Raw genomic sequence first — 25,965 nt, 5'->3', positions numbered from 1 at the left:
AAGATAATGAAAATACAGAGTGAAATGCTTTTCTATCTATCCCCTTAATGTTCATTATAGTTTCAAAAGCTCGTAAATGAAAATAAGGATTATCCATAGCCTTAAATTTAGGGATGTCATTGGGATTGAACTTCTGTGGGAGAAGGTCCTTATCCACCGAGACCCCTTGTGAGCTAATCTCTTGGAATCTAAAGTCGTTGGACAGCTTGCCCATGCTTTCCTGGATTAGGTCCATTTGTTTCTGTTTTTTAGGATTACTTATTTGCAGTGATAAGTTTTGTAACATCTCAGCCAAGTTGGCTACCTGTCCCTTGACCTCGTTAAGTTCTTCTTGACTAGTCATTGCCTTCTTAGCTTTCCTTTTCCTACCGATTGGTTTGTCAAAAGTAAGACTTGAACAAAAGTATTGTCCTTGATTAAACGCCCTTCCTTTCTTGTCCACGCGCTGTAAGTTAAACCATATTTGTTTTAATACTTAACTCTAATTTACTTGACTTTATGGTTTAAAAATTAAAAAAAGAATAGGCAAAAATGGGGTATAGAATAGGCAAAAATGGGGTATAGAATAGGCAAAAATGGGGTATATATTTTAAGGGAAAATTTAATGAAGTTTTAAAATTGGAGGATTAATATCCGACTTACCCCCCTAAAAAAAAATGACGGAAAACACGCATACAAGACTCTCTAGACATGGTCATAATGTGACAAACATTATGTGTGTGCTTTATGTGTGTGTGAGTGACATGCTTTGACTCTTAGTGTACGACCGTTGGACTCTAAGTGCCTAAACTCAATTAAAGACTTAACGTGGTTTGAATCATTAATAAATTGATAAACTGATTAGTAGACTGTTAATTAGACTCGTCGTGATGACTTGAGCAAGAAAACAGGACTGTCGCTAAAACAACAGGACTATCGCCGCTGTTTAAAGCATGTCGCTAGGCACAAAATTGTCGCTGTTTAAAGCATGTCGCTGTTTAAAGCATGCCGCTGTTTAAAACAAAATTGTCGCTAGGCGACAGACATTAAACTGCAGCGCCACAGTCCAAATTTCTGTGCCATTGCTGGAAGATTAATCCGGACTATTTCCAGTAATTTTACTCTAAATGGACATGCCTAAAGTCGTACTAAGTCGAATTGATTATTTTTTAGCCTTTAATTAAATCAAAATTAATTAGACAAAGTCCTTTTAGTCATTAGTCAATTTATTTAGTCTTTAACACAAGTCAAACAAACGGTTAACACATATGTAATACATACAAGCAAGGAAGCACAAGTAGTTCACATAGTCACAATATGATGAGTTTGCAACCTAACCATGGCTCTAGTTCTCTAAAGTTCAAGGATATGGGTTAAGTCAAAAGGGTCCATGGTTATGAATCCATATGCATTGCACACAAGCCTACCGTGAGGGTTGGAGCGAATGGACAGGATTCCGCGAGTTCGTGATGAAATCGAACTCGACTCCATGGTTTGGTGGATTCACAAACTTTGCACGTACCCAAATTTGAACTTTGCACATGATAGTGGGATATTCCATTGGGCAGGTGAAGCAGGAACCCCCAGAGGGTTATATCCATATGTAGAACACATATGGGTTCAGAAAAGTGAGAAAAGGACTCAATCAATAAGTAAAATCAAGCCAACAATGCTAGAAATGGTCAAAGCAAGAAGGCAGACCCCTGGCTCGGTATTGGAAGAACTTGGCGCCAGACTACAGGGACTGTCGCCGCAAAAAAGCCTCTGTCGCCAAGCGACAGAACTGTCGCCAGGCGACAGAAACCTTTTACGGGCGACAAGCCCTGTTTTCTAGACGCTAGTTCCTACATGCCTTGGCAAGTTTTTGTGTTCTTAGAATTTTCCAGATTTCGCATCATCTTTTCGATTCTAGTCATGAAAGATATTTCTCAAATTTCCTACGTGTAAAATTCCTAGGGATTGACTCATGGGGCTCTCCCATGAGAACCTTTTAATGCATATGACAATAATGTTAATCAAATCACGCACATGAAATACTTAGAATTTTTCGAGTCTCATCCGCTCATTCTAAATAATTGCCAAAATAAATTTCAGGAATATAAATAGAAATCCTCCCCAGTGGAGTCGCCAAAAACTGTAGGGAATATTTCAAGCATCATGATCCCAAACTTGAACCCCACTGTGATCATAACTAAAGTACAGTGGCGTTCCAAAGGGAAAGAAAAGAGAGCAAAAGAGTCGCCAACAAGTTTTAGGAACTTGTAAACCCAAAAGACAATCCAAAAGGACCATCGACTCCATAAGGTCTTGAACCAAATAGGGTCCGGGGATGAGGGTACGAATCCAATCTACAAAAGAAAGGACCCGCCCTATAAAATAGGCCTCTACTTTGTTCTGCTCGTATTCATGTGCGCTTTTCGAATAACATACAAACATTATATTAAACCTACCCTGTTTAATCTATGTTGGTTGAGATTAATGCACAAATAAAACTATTATTGACGATCACTTGAATTAAAATCACATTAGCCTAAACCAAATTAATAATTATCTTATTAAGCGTGATTTCAAGTACAAATTCCCTTTAACCATCATAAAAGGTGTGATCAAGCAATAGAATAAATCAAGCAACATAATAATAAACGATAACAATAATGATGATAATAGCATGATAAGGCATAATAAAGCTTAATAATAATAGCAAGATCCTAGGCATGATACTAACAAGATTAATAACAAATCCTAGCATGTCACTAAACAATAAAGATCAAAGCTTTAAACCTAACATGGTACTAACATGATATTAGAAATAATAAGAGGCAACCTAAACATGATACTAGAAAGCATAAAAAACATCCTAACATGATACTAGGAATTAAACATTAATAAACATGCTTTCTACATTGAAAGGGAGTAATAAGATTACATACTTTGAAGCCTCGTACCTCTTTCTAATAACAAAATACACAAGTTAGTAAACTTCAATGAAAATAATAAAGAATAATTAAAGAATTAAATTAAAATCAAATAAAGTTTTGACTAGTTTTGGACCAAACCCTCAGAAATTATCAACCTTTCACGTCTAGGGCGAAGGCAACTTCGAACTTGGCTAGGTGTTTCAAGATCTTGTGAATGCGGAATTGTGTTTGTAAAAAGCTAGTTTAGAAAGAGAGGGAGAAAGAATAAGCTATATTGCTCAAGAGAGAATAGAGAGAATTGAGGATGAGAGTTGATGATCCTGAAAACAGAGATTCGGACCCTATTTATAAGGAAAATAGTCCGGAAAACATAGAATTTGATAAGGAATAAAACTACACGCTGTCGCCAGGAATCGACTCTGTCGCGAGGCGACAGAGTCTGTCGCGTGGCGACAGACTTGTCGTTTGGCGACAACCTGTATTAGCGCGTTTTCTTCACGCGGAATCCGATCTTTAACCAACTTGATCTACGGAATCCGTACAGAAGATAAAATACGTATTTTTAAGATAATAAAATAATGTTTTACTCCAAATAAAAGTCTATTTTAAAATAAATAATTATTAAATCTAATAATATTAGAATTAAAAAAAATCTTCTAGAAACTTCTAGAAAATTATAATTAATCCTAATAACTTTAGGAATAATAATTAACATTGGGCCCTCCTCTAGATCATCGGGCCGTATGTAAACAATTAACCAGTGCCCAGTTTAGTATTTTGGCCATAACTTCCTCAATATTCATCGGAATTGGGCTTATAATATATCGTTGGAAAGGTCTTTTCGAGCCCCATCCAACTACACTATTATTGGACCTTAATTATGGATCAAACTAAACTGGTTTGGATATTTTCAAACAAATAGAGTTATTTTCAAAAACAGAGAGAAGAGAATTTTAAATAAAACTAAACCGCAACACTTGACTTTCAACCACTTTCACCTAATTCGATTATGGTTTGACGTGAAAGGCATTCATCACTGGGTTTGGTTTTGGGGAGACACAAATGGGTGTCTACAGTAACGGATAAACCTACCTCTATAAAAGGCAGATTTTCCCCCCATTTCACCACAAATCCCTTATTCCTTCCCACTTTTTATCCAAAAATCACCCAAAATTATATTTTTCACCCCCTTCTTCTGTGATATGTTCACTGACGACGACAACCAAAACAACCAAACCTTCACTTTTGAGGAAGATTTAAGGAAGATAAAACAATATTTCCTTCTAATTATGGTGCTCGTAGTTTTAATAGTAGCAATATTAATTTTTGTCATTATATATGTACAAGTAAAACTCACTTATTTTGTCATTTTAGTAGATTAAAAGCTTGTTTTTGTTTTAATATGTTGGTTTGTTGTTATTAATCATCATTGTATAATATTACCATTATTATTATAATTATTGTTACGACAGTTATTGTTGTTGTTTTGCTGTTTTTGCAACTAACATGATTAATTTTTGCCTAGTCATATAATTACTCACAATAATAAACCAAGGGAGAGAAAAGACTATATTATTTATGATTTATTATTGTTAAATTTAATTATCACGTGTTTTTATTAACCTAACTATAAATATGGAAGTAAAGGTGGGCATAGGCCGTGCCGTGAACAAACTTTTTTAAAATAGGCACGGGCACGGCACGATCATTCGGCCCGTGGCACGGACCGACGACATGCCACCACGGTATGTATATATAAATTAAAAAACCGGGGCAACCCGCTGTTCGGCACGGCACGTCCTGCTAGGCACGTGGGCCGTGCCGTGGGCTGGGGTATGCCAAAAATTGGCACGGCACGGCACGAGCCACCCCCAGGCACGGCCAGGCACAGCCCGCGGCGGCCCGACACGGCACGATGCCCACCTTTATATGGAAGAACTAAATGTACGGGTTGCACATATGATTTGTTATTATAAACTAATTATCACATAATTTGTTGTAGCTAAAATGAAAAGACAGTTCAGCATCTTAGATTTATTTGGAAAGAAATTTCTGGAATGGAAAGTGGATGCAATGATGAATTTGAAAGCTCAAGGCTTGGAGCACACTGTTAAAGAAAATAAAAGTCCCTCTGGTCAGACAACTAATACTACCATTTCTGCAATGACGGTTGTAAAACCTGTAACTAAACAAGATAAGGCAAAAGCCTTAGTGTTGTTGAGGCACCATTTACATGAAGGCCTTAAAACTAGGGCTGTGCACCGGTCCAAAACCGGACCGAACCGAAATCGGAACCCGTAATCAACCGGTCCGTTTTCCGGTCCGGTTTTGGACCGGAATGGACCGGTTACATTTTAATTTTTTTTTTCATTTTAGTATCTTAAATATATACATACATTTTTAACGTCTTGTTTTTGTTTGCGTGCTTTCCTATTTTGCACCTAGAATTTATAAATTACAAGTTTTGTAGCTAAATTTTTTAGAATTTTAAACATAAAATTTAAAATTTTCACCCAAAAAATTACAAAAATACACTTTCCGGTCCATTCCGGTTTTTACCCGGGCCGGACCGGAAACCCGGAACCCCCAATTTGTGAGGACCGAAGATCGGACCGGAATCAACAGGTCCGGTCCCGGTCGGTTTTCCGGTCCAGGTCCAGTTCTGCACACCCCTACTTAAAACTGACTACATGATGGTTGAAGATCCCAAAAAATTAAGGGATTGCCTTAATGAAAGGTTTGGACACCACAAAAGGGTGCTCCTTCCTAAGGCATTATTTAAATGGATAAATTTACGATTCTAGGATTTCAAATCTGTAATTGATTACAATTCAACCATACATGAGATAGTATCTATATTGAGATACTGTGATCATCCAGACACCGATGAACAGATGATTGAAAAAAACACTCACGACCTTTCATGCAAGCAACATACTGTTGCAAGAACAATACAATATCGTGAAAGAGGTTTCAAAAAGTTTAATGAATTAATGAGTGTATTGCTTGTTGCGGAACAAAATAGTGATCTTTTGTTGAAAAATCATAATCTTAGACCAACTGGGTCTTTAGCCACTCATCATGAGGCAAATGCAACAAATTCTTATCCACCAGAGGCAAATGCTACACGAAGAGGTGGACGTGGAAATTACAATGGCCTTGGAAGAGGCCGTGGAAATTATCGCGGACGTGGCCGTGGTCGTGGTAGAAACAATTTTCAAAGAAACAGTAATTTCAAAAATTTCGTAAAACAGAAGGGACAATCATCTGGAAGCCACAAACAAACTCCTTCGAAATGAAAAGATACATGTTACAGATGTGGCATGATAGGGCATTGGGGACGTACTTTTCGTACAACCAAACATTTGGTAGACCTTTACCAGGCTTCCATAAAAGGCAAAGAGAAAAATGCAGAAGCAAATTATGTTAACGAAGAAAATGCTCCTTGTCCCAGCCTTGATGTATCTGATTATTTCATGGATAATGCTGAAATTGGAAATGATTTCATCCTTGGAGAAAATAACAATGCTTAGATTTCCCATCCACTAATGTAACATATATTATGTTGTAATGTATTTTCTTTATGTATTGTATTTTAAATTTCTAGTCATGAACTTTTAATTCCTATCATCAATAAACGCTTGTATGATATATTCTAAACTAATCTCATATTTATTTTATGAAGATATGGATATGCTTGAAGTTGGTTCCGAATTTCAATGCCTTTTTGACAGTGGAACAAAACACACTGTCTTGAAGGATAGAAAATATTTTTCACAACTAAATTTGTTTCAGGCAAATGTAAACACTATTTCCGAGTCAGCAAAATTAATTGAAGGATCTGGAAAGGCTTGTATAATACTTCCAAATGGAACAAAATTGATAATCAATAATGCTTTATATTCGAGTAAATCTCGAAGCAATCTCATAAGCTTTAAAGATGTACGCCAAAATGGCTATCATTTAGAAACAATGACAACAGATCAAAAAGAGTATATATGCATTACGGCAGAAAAACATGGCAGGAAACATATATATGAGAAATTGCCAGCATATTCTTCGGGGTTATATCGCATAAACATACGACCCGTGGAAATCAATATGATATCTAACCAAAAGTTAGATGACAAACATTTGATTATTTTATGGCATGATCGTTTGGGACATCCAGCAACCGGGATGATGCAAAGAATAATAGCACATTCAGTTGGACATTCAATAAGAAATGTCAAAATTCCTCGATCAGATGAATTAACATGCTCTGCATGTTCTCTTGGCAAATTAATAGTAAGGCCATCTATGAACAAAATTGCTACTGAATCTCCAAAATTCTTGAAAAGAATTCAGGGAGATATTTGTGGGCCAATTAATCCGACATGTGGACCATTTCGATATTTCATGGTCTTAATTGATGCTTCTACACGATGGTCAGATGTTAGTCTACTCTCAAGTAGAAACGTTGCCTTTGCGAAATTACTTGCCCAAATTATCAAATTAAGAGCACAATTCCCATATCATACAATACAAAAAATAAGGCTCGACAATACTGGGGAATTTACATCCCAAACATTTAATGATTATTATATGTCAATTGGAATTGATGTTGAACACCCAGTAGCTCATGTTCATACACTAAATGGTCTACTCTGAATCACTAATTAAGAGATTACAATTGATTACAAGACCGTTATTAATGAGGTCAAAATTGCCATCATCTGTTTAGGGACATGCTATAATACATGCAGAAGCACTAATTAGATTGAGACCTACAACTTATCATAAATTCTCACCACTACAACTTGTTTGTGGTCGAGAACCAAGTATCTGACATCTAAAAATCTTTGGTTGTGTTGTATATGTTCCCATTGCTCCACCCCAACGAACAAAAATGGGTCCACAAAGAAGGCTAAGAATTTATGTCGGGTTTGAATCCCCCTCTATAATTAAATATCTTGAACCATTGACTGGTGACTTATTTACAGCTAGATTTGTCGACCGTCACTTTAATGAAACATTATTCCCAGCCTTAGGGGGAGAGAAAATGGACCAACGCAAGAAAGAAATAGAAATTATTTGGAATGCAACACAACTGTTGATGTTAGACCCACGAACAAATATGTGTGAACAAGAAGTCAAGAAAATTGTTCATTTATAAAATGTTGCAAATCAATTGCCTGATGCATTTGTAGACACAAAGAAGGTGACAAAATCACATATACCAGCAGAAAATGCACCTGCACGTATTGAAATCTCAGCTGGTAATAAGGCCATAGAAAATGAATCTCAAGCACACAGAAAGCATGGGAGACCACTTGGTTCAAAAGATTCTAAGCCAAGAAAATTGAAATGGTTGGATAGAATAGAAAATGAGACTAATGATGTTCCCCCATCAGAAGGTCAAGAAAGACCAAATGTGGATGAAAGTAAAGAAAATGATGATAATCCAAAAGAGGACGAACAATAAGACAACCCTACGGGGAATGAACAAGATGTTCAAAACATCGATAACAATGAAATTTCAATGAATTACGTCTCTACCAAGACTCAGTGGAATAGGAAAGATGTTATCGTGGATGAAATATTTGCAAATTCCATCGCAATCGACATTATGTCTGATGAAAATGAAGTTGAACCAAGAACATTGAAAGAATGTCAACACATGAGTGATTGGCCAAAGTGGAAGGAGGCAATGCAAGCTGAGTTAAAGTCACTTGAAAAATGAGAAGTTTTTGGAAAAATAACTCTTACACCAACAGGTGTAAAACCCGTTGGATACAAATGGGTATTTGTGAGAAAACGTAATGAGAAAAATAAGATAGTTAGATACAAGGCAAGGCTTGTAGCCCAAGGATTTTCTCAAATTTCAGGGATTGATTATGAAGAAACATATTCTCTAGTAGCTGATGCAACTACATTGAGATTTAATTTCTGTAAGTTTGATAGTCACAAAAGGACTGCAAATGCGATTAATGGATGTAGTGACTGCGCATTTGTACGGGTCATTTGATACAGACATTTACATGAAAGTCCCTAAAAGAATAAAACTACCAGAAAACCACAAGCCTAGACAATTACTCTCCATAAAACTAAAAAGGTCACTTTATGAATTGAAAAAATCTGGAATGATGTGGTATAAGCGTCTTAGTGAATACTTATGAGAGAAGGGTTCAAGAACAGCCAAATTAGTCCTTGTGTTTTCATAAAGCGATCACAATAAGGATTCGTTATCATTGCAGTTTATGTAGATGATTTGAATATCATCGGAACCCCAAATGAACTTGAGAAAACTGAAAAATACTTGATGAAAGAATTTGGGATGAAAGACCTTGGGAAAACTAAATTTTGCGTTGGATTACATATTGAGCACTTGAGTCATGATATTTTTGTCCATCGATCAAACCATACAGAAAGAGTTTTGAAAAGATTCTTCATGGACAAAGCAACTCCAACTAACTTCCCAATGGTTGTTCGTTCTTTGAATATGAAAAACAATTCACTTAGACCCCGAGAAGAAAATTTAAAAATTCTGGGTCCAGAAGTACCATACTTAAGTGTAATTGGGGCCTTAATGTACTTAGGTAACAACACTAGACCCGGCATAGCTTTCTCTGTGAACTTATTAGCTAGACACAACAATGCACCGACATATAGGCATTGGAAGGGAGTCTGACACTTAATCCGGTACCTACGAGGGACACAAGACCTTGGTTTATATTATCAACCGAAACAAGATGCTGCTCTCATTGGGTACGCAGACGCTGGATACTTACCGGATCCTCAAAATGCCAAGTCACAAAATGGATATTTGTTCACTTATTGGCGGCACTACAATATCATGGAAATCAACAAAGAAGAAATTGACCGTGACATCATCGAATCATGAAGAGTTGATAGCTCTTTATGAAGCGGGATGAGAATGTGTATGGCTGAGGTCGATGATCGGTAATATCCAAGAAGAATGTGGAAAGAACACAATAACAGAAAATCCAACCATCATCTTTGAAGACAATACAACATGTATCGCTCAAGTAACTGAAGGATATATTAAGGGAGATAGAACAAAACATATATCCCCAAAACTATTCTTCACACATGATCTGCAAAAGGATGAGGAAATAGATATCCAGCAAATTCAGTCTTGTGACAACCTTGCCGACCTGTTCACCAAATCACTTCCTTTGAAGAAATTTGAGAAGTTAGTTCACAAAATCAAAATGCGACATCTTCGTGAATTATGCTGAAATCAGGGGAAGTACTCTTTTTCCCTTCGATCTGGTTTTATCCCACTGAGTTTTTCATGACAAGGTTTTAATGAGGCAGTATACCAAAGCATATAATACAATATCGTTGTACTATTTTTCCCTAGCTATGGTTTTTATCCCATAGGGTTTTACCTAGCGAGGTTTTTAATGAGGCAACATATACCTTTTCTATATGAGTATAGGCATTCGAGGGGGAGAGTTAGAAGATAAGGTGAATGCCAAATTACCAATTATTGATTTGATTTTATAATGCTCATATAAGTCCAAACACTTGTGAACTTATATGGCTATATATGAGTATGATTGTACTCTAAGTATATGACTCATGGTTATATATAGAACATCATGCAAGCAAAATTTACGAAATAATACTACTACACTATAATTTCACCTATCATCTTTACTCCTTTACTTCTCTGATCAAAACTTTATATCAGTAAAACTTTAACACCTTTTTTTTTTTTTTGGAAAAATGTTATTGTAGTGACTAACATTTATAAATAACCTTTAATTCTTTTCAATTAAATATAGTACATGGCACGAGACCTAACCTAATTATCTTAATATATGCCTCCTAATATAACTGATTTTGGTGAAATTAGAAGGTTTTAAGTCTTTTAACAAAGAAATTGATATTTGTAAGGTTTAAATTACTAATCCTTATCACTATTATTCGGCGAAACAAACGTCGTGTTATCGTTGCAAGAAGTTACGAGTTGTTACAGTAGTGAGCCTTTGCATGCTTTGGGTGTTCTTAAGACCACGACTTAATGAAACAAAAATATCCTAATTCACTATTATTCATCAAAACAAATGTCCTGTTAACGTTGCAAGGAGTTACGGGTAGTTGTTGCTGTAGTGAGCCTTTGAATGCTTTACCAACATCGGTAGACTGATTGTGTTTTTACTAGTCCGAGCCTCCGAGGTTAAAAGGAAAAAAAAAAAAAAAAACTGAAAACTGAAAAGTGTTGCTCCCTCGATTTTTACTAACTCTTGTTTTTGCAGGACGGGTGTTGGCTCCAAAGCAGGCTCATCTTGTCTCACAGTCCCGTATTATTATGTTTAATTTGGTTTCTAATTAGTCGCTTTGAAAACAAACAAACAAACAAAAAAAGATAGCAAATGGATTGAGTTGTAGGTTAAAATGTTGTCTTTAATTTAACAAGGTTCACTACCTTTGTAATTGTTTTTTGCATTTATGTTTTGAGATTATGTGATCTCACCATACAGCCATAATCAGCAAAACTGACACAACCCCACTCAAAGATCTCGATCCTAAAATGGGCAAGACTAAAAACCAAACTCTGAGATAACCACCTCTATTAATAATAATAGGTCACTATGTGTATCGACTGTCGAGTTAGAACCCTTGGCATAAACCAGCCTAAGTCTATGTCAAATCATCGGAACCTGATGAAAGAAATTGGCCTCTACATGAACCTGATGTACCAATTCACTTTTTACCTTTATAAAAGTACATCTTCTAGCTCTCTCACAAAATATTTGCACTAAACCAAATCATTGGCTCCATATTTATCCTTCTTTACCTTTGTAAATTGGCTTGGTGGTTGGCCATTTACCTTCTACACCCACGCCTGAACATTTGAGTTCAAAGATCCCGTCCCCCTCTCCTTCAAATTGGGTGCTAGTGTGGTTTTCCCCCCAAACACTCTTATGCTCTTCCATGACATATCACAACAACCAGAAGGAAATGCAGAGCTACCTTATGTTGCACAAAAACCCGACAGACATAACGTTGCAAGAGCGTCAATCTAATGGAACTCAATAAACATACATATAAGAACTATAGCCTATCAGATCTGCATTATGCCAAGTCAAGGACCTGGCAGTAAGATCTGAAAGCTGAGAATCTCATGTCTCAGAAGCAAGGATCCACAGAAAACAGATTCCAGAAAATCAAATGCACAGGAGGGGGCAAGGGGAAGATACATATATTTGAAGTTTCAGCAAACTAGGAGCAATTTGCTCCAGCATTTTACATTAAATCACTTACACATTGCCTTTATCTCAAAGATTAAAAGCCAACTGATTAGCTAGAATTACAATTAACTATCCTTCTTCTCTGCTGCCGCTGCTGCTGGTGCTGCAGGCGCTGCAGGTGCTGCTGGTGCGGCAGGCGCAACTTCAGCTTTACCGCCTTTCTTTTCCTTTGGCTTCTCTGTCTTTTCCTTAGGCTTCCCTTTTTGGGGCTTCATGAAACAGAAACATGAACAGCAAGGACATTGGAATAAGAACTTCATTATGCTTTTTCTGAGGCAAATTCTAAATTCTCTCTCCTCAAATTCTGATTCTATTTCTTACTAGAAAAAGTTCAAGCTTTTTTATTCTGTTGTATATTACTATCTTCTATATTACTCCAGCTTTTTCCCCTAACCAATTGGACAAATTGCTAAGCCCGTTGGATCCCATTTCCATCATTTTCAACCCCACAAAAAAGGTCATCTATCAATAATTCCAGCTCTTAAGTGGGGTAGACTTGTGGGGCTAAAGGCTATCACTAACCAATAGAGTCAAGACTTGCAGGTTTTATGGATCATGTCAGTCCAATAAGATCAAAAGAAAGGTCCTTTTGATTTGTGTTAATAATAGAACATTTTCCTCTTCTGCGCTGGCAAGCAGTACCAAATAGAATTTTAGACTTTATGCAGTTGTACTAAATTACTAATGCAGACTTAAGTACAGTATTAACATCAATACAATCTCAAATTCTCAATACTACTAAGAAAACCACAGTCCCACACATAGCAGAAACAAGGGGCAAGCGGTTAGGTATATGCAGCCAAGACCCTAATCTTATAACGAAGCTCTTTCCCATTGAACCTTGTTACAGTGCACTCAGAAGGAGGTCCTATACTTGGTTTACATAGGTAGGTGCACCCGAGAGTATTCTTTGAGAAAATATCCTTGAGTGCACCAAACTCTCGGTAGTAGAAAAGTTCAAGCTTGATTTCTGAAATGTATCGACAGAAGAAGTTTTGGATAGGATTAGGACATTAGGTAGGAATACAGAGCATTGCCATTTATTTCTTACAGGAAAATCATTTTGCCTTAAGACAGAAGGCTAGGCTTACATGACTGGTGGGGTATATCTAAGACTTTGTCTACGCAAGATTGCATGTGATGGACATGATGGCTATGCATGACAATAGATTTACTTAGGTAAATCTATGTACCCTCTACTTTATGCATCAAGAAAAGAACAAATTTACTAGCCTATTGCAAATCACGCAATATTCTCTCCACTACTAGTTTGTTGGCACCAGAAAATTTGTTATCTATAGTACCACAGCTTGCACTGCAACATCAGTGCAACCCTCTTACAACCCTCAATAAAACAGGGGAATCAATGTACCACATCAGTTTTATAAACATACTAATGTATGGGATATTCTGAGGATTCACACGATGCCATTCTTTGGCAACTGGTACAACAGATTGCAATCGCTAATCAAGATTCAGAATAATCTTCTGAATGTGACAAGATTCACAAAAAAAAATAAAAAATAAAAAAAACAGAACCCCAATATTTTTCAGTTTCCTCCCACCAATAAAAGAAAAATAAAACATTTATACATTTTAAAATACTATTAACATTATTCTGTAGCTTGTAGTCATTTGTTTAAAAACATTACTCCTAGTTTGGAAAAGTGGAATTATCTAACTTGCGTTCTGAAAAGAGAAAACCTCAGAAAGAAAAAAAAAATCAAAACAATTAAAAGCAGATGTACATTCTGAAACAAGGTGGAATTGAAGTTCCATTATACCAATTACACAGCTGGACTCATGCTTGTGTTTTACGAGTTTTACATGTAAAAATTTCGTAGAAAAGTTTTATATTGTAGATAAACTGCCTATTTACCGCAATCTCTCTTCATTAATTGATTATAATTCTGATCAAACAATTTGTCTACTTAACAAAATGTTTTTCTAACATATTCTCGTTTTTTTAACATGCAAAATTGCAAAAAGATACTAAAATAGAAGGGAAAAGGCCAGAAAATCTAACAGGCCTTTTGCAGAAAGTAGTGCTGCAGTGGGTCTCCCTGTTTCTAGGGCTTTGAATCAACATCCTTATTGGCCCAGCATATTCTAGTATCTTAATTGGTTAAAGAAGCTTATCCTATGGACTGCTTTATTAGTTTAGTTTGTCATGAACATGCACCAGTGTAGAAATTTTCCTGTTACACAGATATACATTTCATGAGTAGTTAATTAATTATGTTACAAGGCAGGCACTAAATTCTTCATATACTCAGTCAGACAGGCATCAGTAAGAAATCTAGCATAAACAGTTCCTTGGAAGATCGACTACAACTGATATCCATAGCAAGGGAAAGCAAGCAACAAAAATATGGTAATAAACAGATATTCAGCAGATGATATAACAAGGGCTATCCTTTATGTTATCCTTAAGCATCCCCATATATGATGTTTTTAAGATGATCGTAACATCTTACATCTGATTTGATTTTTTCATATATCTATACACAAAGGACTATGCTGCTTACCTCATTATCTGACAACATAGACATCAAAGTTTTGCTGCATGCTTGGAAGATTTTGATGCATCACGGTAATCATACACCCCAACACCAGATTTTTTCCCAAGACGGCCAGCATCAACATATTGAACAAGAAGAGGGCAAGGGGAATACTTAGTGTCTCCAAGACCTCCATGAAGAACTTTGAGTATTGACAGGCAAACATCCAAGCCAATAAAATCTGCAAGCTCCAGTGGACCCATTGGCTGGTTTGTCCCAAGTTTCATTCCTGCATCAATGTCTTCCTTGGTTGCCACCCCAGTATATAAAGTGAAAAATGCTTCATTTATCATTGGCATTAAGATTCGGTTTACAATGAATCCTGAATAATCCTTAGAGCATACCACTGTTTTACCAAACCTGAGTAATTTATAATGCATAAGATGATAACATTAATAAAGTTCTAAAAAAAATTATTTTTAAAAAAGGTAAGACACAGAGAGCTGATTAAAAAAATAATAACATAAAAGATAGCAAGATTCTGCATTTTTGGCGAATTATTGATAACTTACACAAGAATGGACTGAAAAAGGATTTAGAGCAAGAAGGAAAAGCAAAAAGAAGACAACACAGATAGCACAAACAACAAGTCAACAACAACATCAACAACAACAAAGCCTTAGTCCCAAAATGATTTGGGGTCGGCTAACATGAATCGTCACAAGGAATCGTACGATATAAAGAAAAGGACATAACAAAATAATCACACACGAAAATAAATATATAAAGGAAAACAAATACTCAGCACACTTCTAAATTTTTTCACTAGATCACCTCTCTGCCAAAGCTTTGGTTGCATCGAAAGCCTCAACTGATGTGTCTGCACCTCTTATAATCTCAACCAATTTCATTATAGGAGGAGGATTCATGAAATGCATGCCAATGACCTGCAAATGTTTTAGTCACTCTTAATACAACAAATTCATCAATCTGATCAGTCCGTAAATGATGAATATAGATGGAAACAAGCAAAGAATACAAAACACCACGAACGAGATCAAGAATTGGAGCTTGAAGGATTTAGAGATTTACTATTTTAGACATCAATGTGTCAAATACATTGTAAAACAGTCATAAAACTTTATACAGAACCATGACCAACAACGTTGTTCATGGAAAGAATCAAATATATGACTAATGGCTAATGAAAAATAAATTGTTGCAGTTCCTAGAGATACGAAGCTTCAGTACTTATATAAAAACATGTCAAATAGAACGCAAGCCAACTACACTTTACTTTTTCAAACTACACAAAATAACTCCATCTTGAAATATTTCACCACTCTTTTCTTTATGGGAAGTTCAAAACTTGTGACCACTTCTCACAAGAATTGTCAATATTATCGTAATTTCTAAGCTGTCCTGCAAATATTAGAAACGTGTATCAATACGATTTTATCAACATGCTATAAGAACTATTTATAACAATAGAATATAATAATATGAATATGCTCAAATATTCAATTTATATTCTGGTGCAGTTGGTTTTGAGTAAGTTTGAAATTCCAAATTCTTAAATAGATAGAATCATTCCTAGAAGTTTATGGATTGAACCCAATTCTCAAGTTGGATAATTGATACTACGTATATTATAATTCTATGTTTGATGCTATGTGTTCATACTTAATGTTAATCTAAGTTGCCTAGGAGGGTAATTCATAATCACATCCAGAGTTCTAACACTCTGGTAAGCCTCTTCTTCTGAGCACAAAGCAATCTACTTTAGGTGAAAGAAAGTGGTATTTGCCTCAAAATAGCTGGAGGGTAGGATATAGGAACCTTAAATTGTTCAGTTTGACTTTATCAATGAGGCAATCCAAGAGATTTCAAAAAGCACATGGATTTTTTATCAAGTATGGGTGGTGAAATACTACGCCCTTCCTTTGCAAGCAGCTAGGAAGGAATATCAGTGGGAGATACTTCAGGGGACTTTAAGGGTTCAGTCCAAACAGCTTCAAATTAGAGATGCTGTATTAAGGGATATTGAAGGTGGAAGACAAGTTGTGTAAGGATCCCTTAATCCCAATCCTTTGGCCAGGTGAACTTAGGAAGCCATAACCTGGTAAGTGGTAAAGGATGCCGAATATCATGGTGGACAGCTCTTAATAAATGGCACAGAAGAAAAGGGCAATGATTAGATGCCACGGCGGAATGGGTCTGTTTGTTTTAAATAGGAGGATCAAGGATGTAAGGAGAGTGAAAATTCTGGTAGCGTGGCAGTGTCTGCATTTCAAGGGGAAGTAAGAGCCTTTCTGGAGGCCTGTAAAAAATCCAGAGAGGTGTTATCACAAGGCCTTGTTCTTTTCTGAGTCATTTTGACTGCTTCCAAGTTAGTTACTACTTCATATCCCCAAAGGAAGCAGCTACAATTATTGAGGAAATAAAGTTCCTAGCAAAATCCTATAATAAGTTAACTATATGAAAAGTGCCTAGATTTCTAGTTGGTATGGCCCATGACAACTGGACAAGCAAAATTATTGGGCTGTTCAGACAATGGTATCCTTGCTTAGCTTCTTTTCATTAGGAAAAAAAGGGAAGATTAAATCCATTACAGGAAACTATGCATTTACAGAATACCAAATTGTTTCATACACATTAATGCCATATGAATCAATCATAAAGCACTAGCCTAAAAGCAGCCTCAACATCAGTTCCACATGCTACTACCAAAAAATGTTAAATGTACTTCTAATATACATAAATATTATTATGTATAAGATGATAATGTGCTTACATCTTATACACTAATGTAACCCATACATAATCATTATACATAGATATAGTTAAACTTTTCCAAATCTTTACTTTTTCGTGGACAAGACACATCAAATAACATGCAACTAAGTGCTAAAGGTAATGTAGTTATTTTTACATGCCGCATAGAAACCTCAACACAACAGAAAGCAGTGCAGGAAATAAACAAACATTTCACACTTGACATCGTCCATAGACTGTCAAATATATCTTCACAATGTAGTTATTAGACATAATAATTAACAAGTATTCTTCCTTTCTTCCATAACATGAAAAGAACAGCTGAGCTTTTATTTGCAGCCTAGATGTCAAAACTATAATGTTATATCTTCATAAAATAAGCAAACTAAGGTTCAGCAAGAATCACGATGTATTATATCTAACCCATGCACAGCTTAATTACACTACTCAAGTATGCAATCTAAATTTGATCAATAAGGATGAAGTCGGCATGCTACTTAGGAAGAATTCATATTCAGGCTAGCTTCTTGAAACACAGAATACGACACATATATATTATCCACTTAATGATTTTCTATGTACCACATAAATGCTCGTTCATTCAATTATACGAGCCCTGATAAAACTTTTGGTAACTTCGCAGTGCAGATACAAATGTGACACATGACAAAATATACTAACGCAGACCTGGGATGGTCGACTTGCTACAGAAGCAAGTAGTGTAATGGATATTGAACTGGTGTTTGATGCTAAGATGGCAGAAGATTTGGTTATCTTGTCCAGCTCAACAAATAGCTTTCTCTTAGCCACTTCTGATTCAGCAATTGCTTCAATTACAAAATCTGCAGAACCAAAGTCCTCCAAACTCATGGTACAGTGTAGGCGTTTCAGTGCATCACTCATGACAGCCTATCATGACACAATGAAAATAAATTGAGCCTTGAGTACAATAGACCACAGTTCAGTGAGCAAAAGCCAATCTAGACTTCTACAGAGAGCAAAAGCCAATCTTGACTACACTTCTACAGAAAGCAAAAGCCAATCTTGACTACAAACACAGAATTCTTCCACAATTTCAACTGATCACAACTAAAGATTATCATGCCAATACAGCCAACAGTACCAATCCTGCTACGGATAGAGTTAAGGAGGTCTAGACATACACCCCCCCCCCCCCTCTCTTCAATTATTTATTAACAGAATTTACCCCCCCCCCCCCCCGGCCGACCACTATCACAACCCCAAAAAAAATTCCCACAGTGTAAGGCTGTAAGCTCATTCAGGCAAGGCTTCAATACTTGCTTTGAATATAATGTATAGAGCTATTGCTAGAAAAACAAGGTTTATACTTGACAACAAAAGACCAAAAAAACTAACATAATCCAAAAAAAAAAAAAAAAAAAAAAAAAAAAAAAAAAGAGGAAGCCATCAGATTAGCATATTGGCACATTTGTCATTGCAACAACAACCCCTGAATCCCAAAAGTATCTCGGGAGTGCAATATTTGTTGTTGCCACTCATGTTGTTTCATACTTTTCATCATTGGCATTCAGCAGTTAAGAAATCAAAATCTAAAACAATTACTACAGAGTATATCCCCAAAAAAGACAGTTAAGGTAATTCCAGACATGATTGCCACTTGTGTAAAATGCATTTATAGATGGAGAATCTCTCGAGTAACCAGGAATATAAGGATAGAAGAGAGCCCTAAGTTATGATATCTCGAGAGTTATGCCCTTAGTCAATAGTTTGCCAAGTTGATACATGACATAGATACCTCACTGTGAGCCAAAGCTGCAAATCTTGAAACAAAAATTGTTTGGTCCGGCCATATAGGTATGTATACAAGGTGAACAAACTCTTAAAGCTTAATTAACAAGGTGGTGGCCTAAAACTGATTCAAAAGGCAAACTGCAAAGGAATGGCAGCAAAAGTCTTCCATCAATCAAGTGGGCTACACAATAGCTTAATCAATGGAAGACAAGCATACAGGAAAACTTACTAATTTTATTATGTGAAAAAGGTATTCAATTTTACTGCTGTCATGTGACCAGTGACAGACAAATATGACCTGAGTTTCCCAGAGACCCCTGAGGTGTCACAGGACAAAAAATAAAAATTACAAAGTAAATACTGCCTCAAGTCAACCTTTGAACCCTTGGGAATTGGAATGCACTCGAGAAAAGTACTACTCCCTCCGTCCCTTTATTAGAAGCCTATTTCTAATATTTATTACTCACATAACAAAGAGAACTAGACTTCTAATTTAGGGACGGAGGGAGTACAAGGTTCCAGGCTACTGGTGACTCCTTCAAATCAGATCACTCACCACCCACCTTTCAAGTCATGGCAATAGCCAATAATTCTTTCCTAAAAACTGATATTAGAGTGCTTAATTATTTCTTCCCTATTTATACATAAATATTACATCAAGTGTTTCTCTAACAAAGGGAGCAGTAGCAATCATCTAAATTGAAATAATACTTTGCATAGAACAACAAGGAAGACACCCCTAAAAAATCCAGTTGCTAGTACTTGGCCACATAGATAAGGTATGTAATAAAGATTCGAAATACACAATCTACAGAGCCAGGAACCTACATAAAAATCAAAGGAAAGCCTTCAACACATCCGTATCACTATGACCATATAACATCTATGAACATTCTAGTAGTTGGATTTGCAGAAAATATAACCAATGGCGGATCCAGAAATTTGAAAATGGGAGTCCAAAATTTTTTGAACTTATATTACCCAAAAAATTGGAGACGTTGATATTATTAATGTTTCAATATTGTATAATGTTTTTACTTTCTAATTCATATTTAGCCTGTAAGTTTACATACATCCTTCGTTCCTTTAACATTGCAACATGGGATAATCACTCTTTTCAATACATAATTTAAACCTTTAAAATAAACTTTAATTACGTAACAGTTTCAATAACAATAACCCTAAGATTATTTTTCCTTACGTATAAATCATACACTGTATTAGTATTAGTGTTAAAGGCGCAAACGTTGCAATATTTAAAATCCGAAGATACTATATTACTAGTATTTAGTCCGTGATATACACGGGTTAAATTTTTTGCTTAAATGTTTATTAGTACGGATTGAATTGTACATTGAGAATTCTCTTCAGTTGGAATTAAACTAAAATGTTTATGAATACAAAAATGGTATATAGTAGTAAAATAATGAAAGATTAGTAGTAAAAATAATGATGTTTCATATTTTCAATTTTCCATTTTTTCACGTAAAAAAAATACATGAAGATATACTTAATAAGAATTAACTATCTCCTACTCTATATAAGAAGTTGATAGAACCAACCAAGAGACGCGAGTGAACAATTATTTTTAAAAGAAACTAACTTCATTAGTTGTAGAGGATAATTACAAAATAAAAGTGACTCTTTAGTGAAATGACATACAATAAATGAAGGAATAAAAAATTAAAGGAAAAAAATTAAAATAAAAGTGTACCAATAAAAATGGGACACATGACAGCTTATATTGTTTGCAAAAGTTCTTGTTATTAAATATTAGTATAGATTTGCAATTTTATATGAAAAAATGTATGATTTATCTTTTAAGAAATCAAAATTTAGAATGGGAGAGCAAAAGCTAAAATATGAAATAGATTTTTTTTAACACACCTTAAATTTCATAATTCTAATGCAAAAATAAAGGAGATGCAAGTGCTCCCCTTGGTGGCCATATAGATCCGTCAATGAATATAACACTAGATAGAAAGGTATGGAAGGAAAGGATCATGGTCAGTGAGTACAAGATATGGTTGTTGTTTAATGTGTTAGCTTTATTCCTATATTCGAAGTGTGTGTAGGGGTGTCTCCAAGCAAAGATACCAAGTTTGGGGTAAGGGGAAGAACATGGAGGGGCTAGAGGGAGCCCTAGTACACCCCAATTTTTGGAGTTCGGATTTTTAAAACACTTATAGCCTGTTTGGTTTGTTGTAAAATATACTCATGAAAAATGATTTCCCATTTTCTATTATTTGATTCGTGAAGAGGTGGAAAACAATTTTCCTAATACATCCTTAATGGTGGAAAACATTTTCCTTTAAAAAACACAGGGAGTCACATTCTCCTCCCTCCTTACCTCTTTTTCACTTTCTTCTATCCATCCTAACATTTCTACTCCTATTTTTAATTTCTCTACCACTTTTCTTGCATGGAACCAAACAAAGGAATGCAATTGTAGTTTTCCTTGAAAATATAATTTCCAAGAAAAAAATCATTTTTCATTGAATGTTTTTTGTCAAACCAAACGAAACGAAGCCTGAAGGTAAACTGTTTAATTTCTTTTTAACATAGATTAATTTTTTTAATTGGTCCCGTCAAAAAGTCACATGAAAATTGTGGTCTTCAAAGACAAAAATTTTGGTTCCGGCCCCTGTTGGGTGACTCAAGAGTGAGACATCAATTGTACAGATGATTGTTTTATTGGTAAAGGATTTAATCAATATTCAATAGTACAGCTTCAACTTTCAAGCCATAAAATCATGTTGAATAGTCATTTTCTTGATCAAACCAAGTACAACTCCATTAAAACAAAACTACTTTATCCTACAATTCGGTTTATGTTGAATCTGATTTCCAGTCATAAAATTGTATTCAAACCCTAATATATCAAAATCAATCAAATTGTAGCACCCTCAAAGAATAATACTACCTTCATTAATGGTTATCTGCAACTTTGGAATTTTTTATATCTCGCAAATAATACCCAAAGTTGCAGATAACCATTAACGGAGGTAGTACAACAAACTAAACTAAACCAAAATTCAAACAAAACCCAGAAAAATTAAGATCAAACTTCATCAATTTCCAATACATGCAGAATTAAAACCATTAAATTACTGCCAAAGATCAAAAAAAGTACCTGGGAAATTTGGCCTTTGGAAAGAAAACGTTGGAGAGAATTGGAGATAGCTTTGGTAGCCCGAGTAAGAGAATTAGGGTCCGAATCCAAAAGCCAAACGTCGAAGCCATTAACGGCGGCGAGTTGGGCGATTCCGGCGCCCATTTGGCCGGCGCCTACCACTCCGATTGTGTTAACTTTGTTCATTTCTGCACAATTTCTTTTCATTTGAGAAATTTGTTACTCCATAAGTTAGTATGTTTTCATAAGTCTCAATATGAAAATTGAAGTACAGATTCTCCAAGGAAATCGATGTCCTCAATGCCATATCACCATATGGATCAATTGTAATTTGTAATTATGTTAGTAAACGTTTGTAAATACTATTTTCGTTCTTTTAGTTGACACGTTTTGACTTTATCATTATTCATTAGGGTTATTCATTGGTCTAAAACCGGACTGGATCATATTTATTAAGGCTATTTTTTTAATGGAATACAGTAATTGTTTGACTTTAGATTATTTTGTAATTTCATTTGGTATTAAACATTATGTTATGTACACATTATTATTGTACTAACTTTTTTTTTCTAGACTTGTGAGAATTGTGACTTTTATTTCGAGCTTTAGTTAATTTTTTTAATCTTATGGACAGACTCCGTAGAATAGTCATTAAACTTCAATCTTTTTCGAATTTTTAATAACTTATAGAGATAAAAGGCCGAAAAAATCGAGAAAAGTAATGCTCAAAATCTGTAAATTACTTATACTGTTACACATTACAAATTAATAAAAAAAAATTAAGTCAGTTTGATTGCGGTTTTTTTCTATTTGGTTTGCTCAGGTCAAGTCTTTAGCTTAAATAAGTTCTGGTCATTTAAGGTATAAGATAATTTTGGTTCAGGTCATTTTGGGTTTCGAGTCTATTTGGGTCAATTAATTCAAGTTAAAGGTCGGGTCACTTTGGGTATCGAGTCAACTTCGGGTCTCGGGTCATTTCAGGTAGGGTCGTTTCGGGTCTCAGGTCAACTTTGGGTCGGGTCATCTCAGATCGGGTCATTTCGGGTTTCGGGTCAAGGTCGGGTCAATTCCACTTCAGGTCGGGTATGGGTCGGGTCGGGTTAATTCGGGTTTTGGGTCAATTTCGGGTCACTATTTTCGGGTAGATTTCGGATCATGGGTCGGTTATTCGGGTCGGGTCATCGGATCTGGATCAGGATTGCCAGGTCTAATTCATCTTATGAGTTGTTATGTTGCTAATTAATAATCAGAGAATACATGTACAAATTACAAGGTTAAGCTACAAATTAGCTAACTAAAAGATAATGTTCGACAGCTATCATTGACTCACTAAAATAGCTAATGTTTGCTATCACTAAGGAAAGGAAATATATACTAACTAAATTAGATATATACAAATAATTATAGAATATATGATAAACATATTCTTTTTTTTTTCTTTTTTTTTTTGAATAGCTGATAAACATATTCTAACACTATCAAACTTAATTAACTTTATCATACGATTTTTTTATGTGTTAGGGCTATCAAATTTGATTAGTTTTATACTAAGATTATCAATTACTTATGGTAATTTATTATAAATATAAAATATATCTATCTAAGTGATTTCCAAATTAAGCCCTCATTTATAGAATTTATTTCCCATGCCATGTTTATATCTTATACTCCGTATGATAGATGACATGCGTTTGATATATTGGTATATTATTAAGTTTACTACTAAGGCCCCGTTCTTTAGAGCTGCCCTGCTTAGATCAAATTTGCCCTGCTCTGCTCAAATCTACTCTACTCTGCTCTGTTTTCAAATAATAATTAATAATAACATTAATAATATTTAATATTTAATAATAATAATTAATACTAGATGAAGCCCGTTCGTTTGAATTTTTTAAAATAATTTATATATATATATATATATATATATATATATATATATATATATATATATATATATATATATATATATATTATGTGCTAAAATTTGTTATATATTTAGATAAAATTCCTGATATTAAAAGATAATATTTTATATTTAATTAAGTTACACTGGAAATCTCATTCGCCAATTTGCTTACGTGTCATTTAAATTATTTAAGTCTAAAAGAAATTAATAATATCGTATTTAATTGGCTACCACTAAAATGTATTATCCTACATGGCGCACTGAAAAAATTAAATCCTACGTGGCTCTCTAAAAACTCGGGAAAAAACTCCCCTATATATATATATATATATTAGATTGTATTGATGATAATAATTTATTTGTTTTAATAATTATAATAATTAATATTAATAATAATTAATATTTATTATTCATAATAATAATTATCAATAATAATAATTAATAATTCAAAATATTAAGAATTAATAGTTAATAATAATAATATTAATTAATGATTTCTAATAATAATAACAATTATTTCAATAATAATAATAATAATAATAATAATAATAGTTAATGGGTTTGGTGATTAGCAGTGGCGGCTTGCCACCTTACCATTTGCGTTTGGAGGGCTTGGTGTTTATTCTGCTGGTGATGTTCGTCACTATGCTTTTCTTGCTTCTCGGTTACACTCTGCTGGGTTGTAGATACAACTTCTTCGGCATGCTGGCATTGTTGGTCTTGGACGAGCCTTTGAGGATGCGTTGAGTCTGTTTAATGGAACAGTGGAGTCTGACATTTTGAGTAATCCTAGTGAGGTCGCTGCCCCTAAACTCATGAAGAAATTGGCAGATATGTATTTCACAAAGGTTACCGCTTCCGCAGAATCTGCTATTCTTTAACTCCTCGACAATCAGCATTATGGAAATCACAGCAGGGTGATCACACCTCTGCTTGGCTTCGAGCGGTTCCTATTTCGGGGTTGGGTCAGACGATGAACGCCAAGACTTATCGTTGTGTGTTGTCCTATCGGTTGGGTGTTCCATTGTTCTCTATCTCGACGTTGTGCTCTGCTTGTTCGAGGGTTTTTGCTGGAGATATTTTCGGTGATCACGCGGTGTCTTGTGCTGGTATTGTGGGTATTAAACATCGGCATAATGTTGTTCGGGATACCCTTGTTGATGTTTGCTATCATTCTGGGATTTTAGCGAGAAAAGAGGTTGACATTGGGTTGGCTGGAGGGAACGACGAGGCCCTCAGACCTGCGGATGTGTTACTTTATTCATGGGATCGTGGTCGCGATGTCTGTGTTGATTTGACAGGGTCTTCTCCTTTGACACAGTCAGGGCTATCTGACTTCATTCCTGGGCGGGTTGTGGCTGATGCAGCTCATCGGAAGCGGGTTAAGTATGAAGCTCGATGTCAGGCGATTGGATATGGTTTCATTCCCTTCTCCTTTTCTTCGCTTGGGGAATTAGAGAAAGAGGCTGTTGCGTTACTGAAGCGGATTCAGAGGTTCTCGACGACGCAAGACATTGGGGCTCGTGCTGCAGCTCATATCTTCACTAGGGTAGGATTTGCAATAGCTAGAGGAGTGGGGGCCCAGATTGTATCTCGGCTTCCCACTAATTTATTGTAGGTTGTACGCCTTTTGTTTTTGAGATATAATAATAATAAAAATAAAAATAAAAATAACAATTCTTTTGTTTTTGAAAGAAAACTAATAACGATTTCTATA

The 25,965-nt window shown here is 35.2% G+C and overlaps 1 protein-coding gene across 1 annotated transcript; it reads right to left on the bottom strand.

The window, feature by feature from the left end:
* Positions 1-12,092: 12,092 nt before the first annotated feature.
* On the bottom strand, positions 12,093-22,604 carry LOC145574848 (uncharacterized). Its single transcript, XM_081632706.1, has 5 exons — positions 22,343-22,604; positions 18,124-18,345; positions 15,496-15,608; positions 14,689-15,081; positions 12,093-12,369 (listed from the first exon to the last, which is right to left on the bottom strand). The coding sequence occupies exons 1-4, from the start codon at positions 22,547-22,549 to the stop codon at positions 14,712-14,714; spliced, it is 912 nt and encodes a 303-aa protein (XP_081488832.1). The 5' UTR covers positions 22,550-22,604; the 3' UTR covers positions 12,093-12,369; positions 14,689-14,711.
* Positions 22,605-25,965: the final 3,361 nt, after the last annotated feature.

This window comes from Chenopodium album, chromosome 13 (assembly GCF_948465745.1).
Source record: "Chenopodium album chromosome 13, dcCheAlbu1.1, whole genome shotgun sequence".
NCBI lineage: Eukaryota > Viridiplantae > Streptophyta > Magnoliopsida > Caryophyllales > Amaranthaceae > Chenopodium > Chenopodium album.
The sequence above is the reverse complement of the archived record's forward strand: the minus strand, read 5'-3'. Positions and strand labels throughout refer to the sequence as shown.

What these genes read in the sequence shown, in the direction of transcription:
- LOC145574848 (XM_081632706.1), bottom strand. Translation starts at nt 22,549, where the DNA reads ATGAAAAGAAATTGTGCAGAAATGAACAAAGTTAACACAATCGGAGTG. An exon ending in CCAAAGGCCAAATTTCCCAG is followed by an intron (nt 18,346 to 22,342) that starts GTACTTTTTTTG and finishes GTGTCATGATAG; the next exon opens with GCTGTCATGAGTGATGCACT. An exon ending in ACCAAAGCTTTGGCAGAGAG is followed by an intron (nt 15,082 to 15,495) that starts GTGATCTAGTGA and finishes TAAATTACTCAG; the next exon opens with GTTTGGTAAAACAGTGGTAT.